Source organism: Aplysia californica, unplaced genomic scaffold (assembly GCF_000002075.1).
Source record: "Aplysia californica isolate F4 #8 unplaced genomic scaffold, AplCal3.0 scaffold00977, whole genome shotgun sequence".
Classification (NCBI taxonomy): Eukaryota; Metazoa; Mollusca; class Gastropoda; order Aplysiida; family Aplysiidae; genus Aplysia; species Aplysia californica.
Window position 1 is genome coordinate 145,122 of NW_004798247.1, and position 1,721 is coordinate 146,842.

Sequence of the window (1,721 nt, forward strand, 5' to 3'; positions counted from 1 at the left end):
GACCTTTCTGCACGGGATAAATTGTCTCTTTTAGAAGGTTGTTTGCAAGTGTTTCTGCTATGGAGCGCTGATTTTTCTATGTTATCACAGTAAAGGTCAAGGGCAGCATTACGTCCTGGAGGAGGAGTCCAATTACTCTTAACATATAATTTAGGTGGCATCATCATCAACATCATTTGTGTTGCAAATGCCGTAAAACTCTTACTAAATCTAAAACTTTCTTTTGCAGCTTATTTCCTATCATCTTCCTTATGTCTCCTCCTTTTTGTGCGTTCGTTCCTCTCTTCTAACACCTCTAATCTTCGACACTTACATTACCTTTTTGTGTTGCAAGCACTGTAAAACTCGTATTTAAACTAAAAATGATTTCCCCAGCGTTGGTCAGCGACAGTTGGTGTGCCTGGCCCGGGCACTGCTCAGAAAGAACAAGATCCTGGTCCTGGATGAGGCAACAGCCGCAGTGGACGTCCAGACAGACGCTTTTATACAGGTCTGTGATTTTTTTGTTTAGTTTGGTTTGGTTTTGTTCGTTTAGTTTGGTTTAGTTTTAGTAGAGGTTTTACGACACTCGCAACTGCATAAGGTCATATGAGCGCCAGAAGATTAGAGGTGTTACAAGAGAGTAACAAACACAAAAAAGAAGAAGAGGTGATAAGGACAATAGATGTTTGATAGTAAGGAAGAAGCAAACCACACCAGAGCACCCGCCAACCGCCCTCTTTGTTTGTTTGTTTTGTTTTGTTTTAGTACAAGTTTTAGGTCCCCCTTTGCCCTCTCCTCTGGGCTCCTGACTCTTTCTGCAGCCTTTCTACTGCTACTCCTTGGCTCCCTCTTACTACTGTCTTTCAGCTACACCCCTGATCTTCTGGTAGGAAGTAGATTTACACCTAGCCTTCTCGGACAAGGGCGAAAAATCTCGGAGGTCCAGAGCGCAAGTTGCGCACCTTAAAGATCCCTCGGTGGTCCAAAAGTCGATAACAGTAGGCTTCGGCGGCGCCCCGGGTAAAATTCAAAATTTCCTACCAACTTAAACTGTTTAAATGACTGTGTCCCGCGCGCTCATATGACCTTGTGCAGTTGCAAGCGCCGTAAAACACTTAAGAAAACAATTTGGTCCTAAAATATATCAATGTAAAGTGACAGTTTCCGAGGGCACTCAATCGTTGGACATCCACAAACTTTGGAGACTATTTTCTCGCCTCTTTTACCTCCAACACCAGGCGACCCACGCCCCCTTTAATCGCAAATGTGAAGGGTGCTGACTAAATGAGTTACTTCTCGGATTCGAGCCCTGTGGAAATCGCTACATCACGCTTATAGGTGAAGTTTTTACAATGTATAAGTATGAAATAATGTAAGGCATGTTTTATTTAAAGAATATGACATCAATCGAAAATCTACAAATTTGACCCTTGTGTCGATTTTTGGCCCAATATCTCCTCTTGTGGATTGTGAGAAGTAACTCATTTTGCCAGCACGTCTCACAAATAGTTCTACTACTATTCAAGAGAGATTGGGAGGAGGGGGGAGGAGGGTCCGACCTCATGCAAGACAAATGAACCAGCTTTAAGATGATACGTATAACTCCGTTGAGTCAATAGTACCGTAAAACACCTACTCTATCAATCAATTAAAAACGTATAGCTCAGGATCCCTGAAGATTGACGGGCGCCTGATTCCCCCCCGCCGTGACAGTTAATCATCATCATCATCATCATCAT

The 1,721-nt window shown here is 43.0% G+C and overlaps 1 protein-coding gene across 1 annotated transcript in view; it reads left to right on the plus strand.

Annotated features, from left to right (window-relative positions):
- Positions 1-1,721, plus strand: part of LOC101863147 (multidrug resistance-associated protein 1) — a gene marked incomplete in the record, with an annotated part of 40,846 nt that overhangs the window by 35,624 nt on the left and 3,501 nt on the right. Inside the window, 1 exon segment of the mRNA XM_035973061.1 lies at positions 376-490. Within this exon segment, the coding sequence (XP_035828954.1) occupies positions 376-490 (115 nt within the window).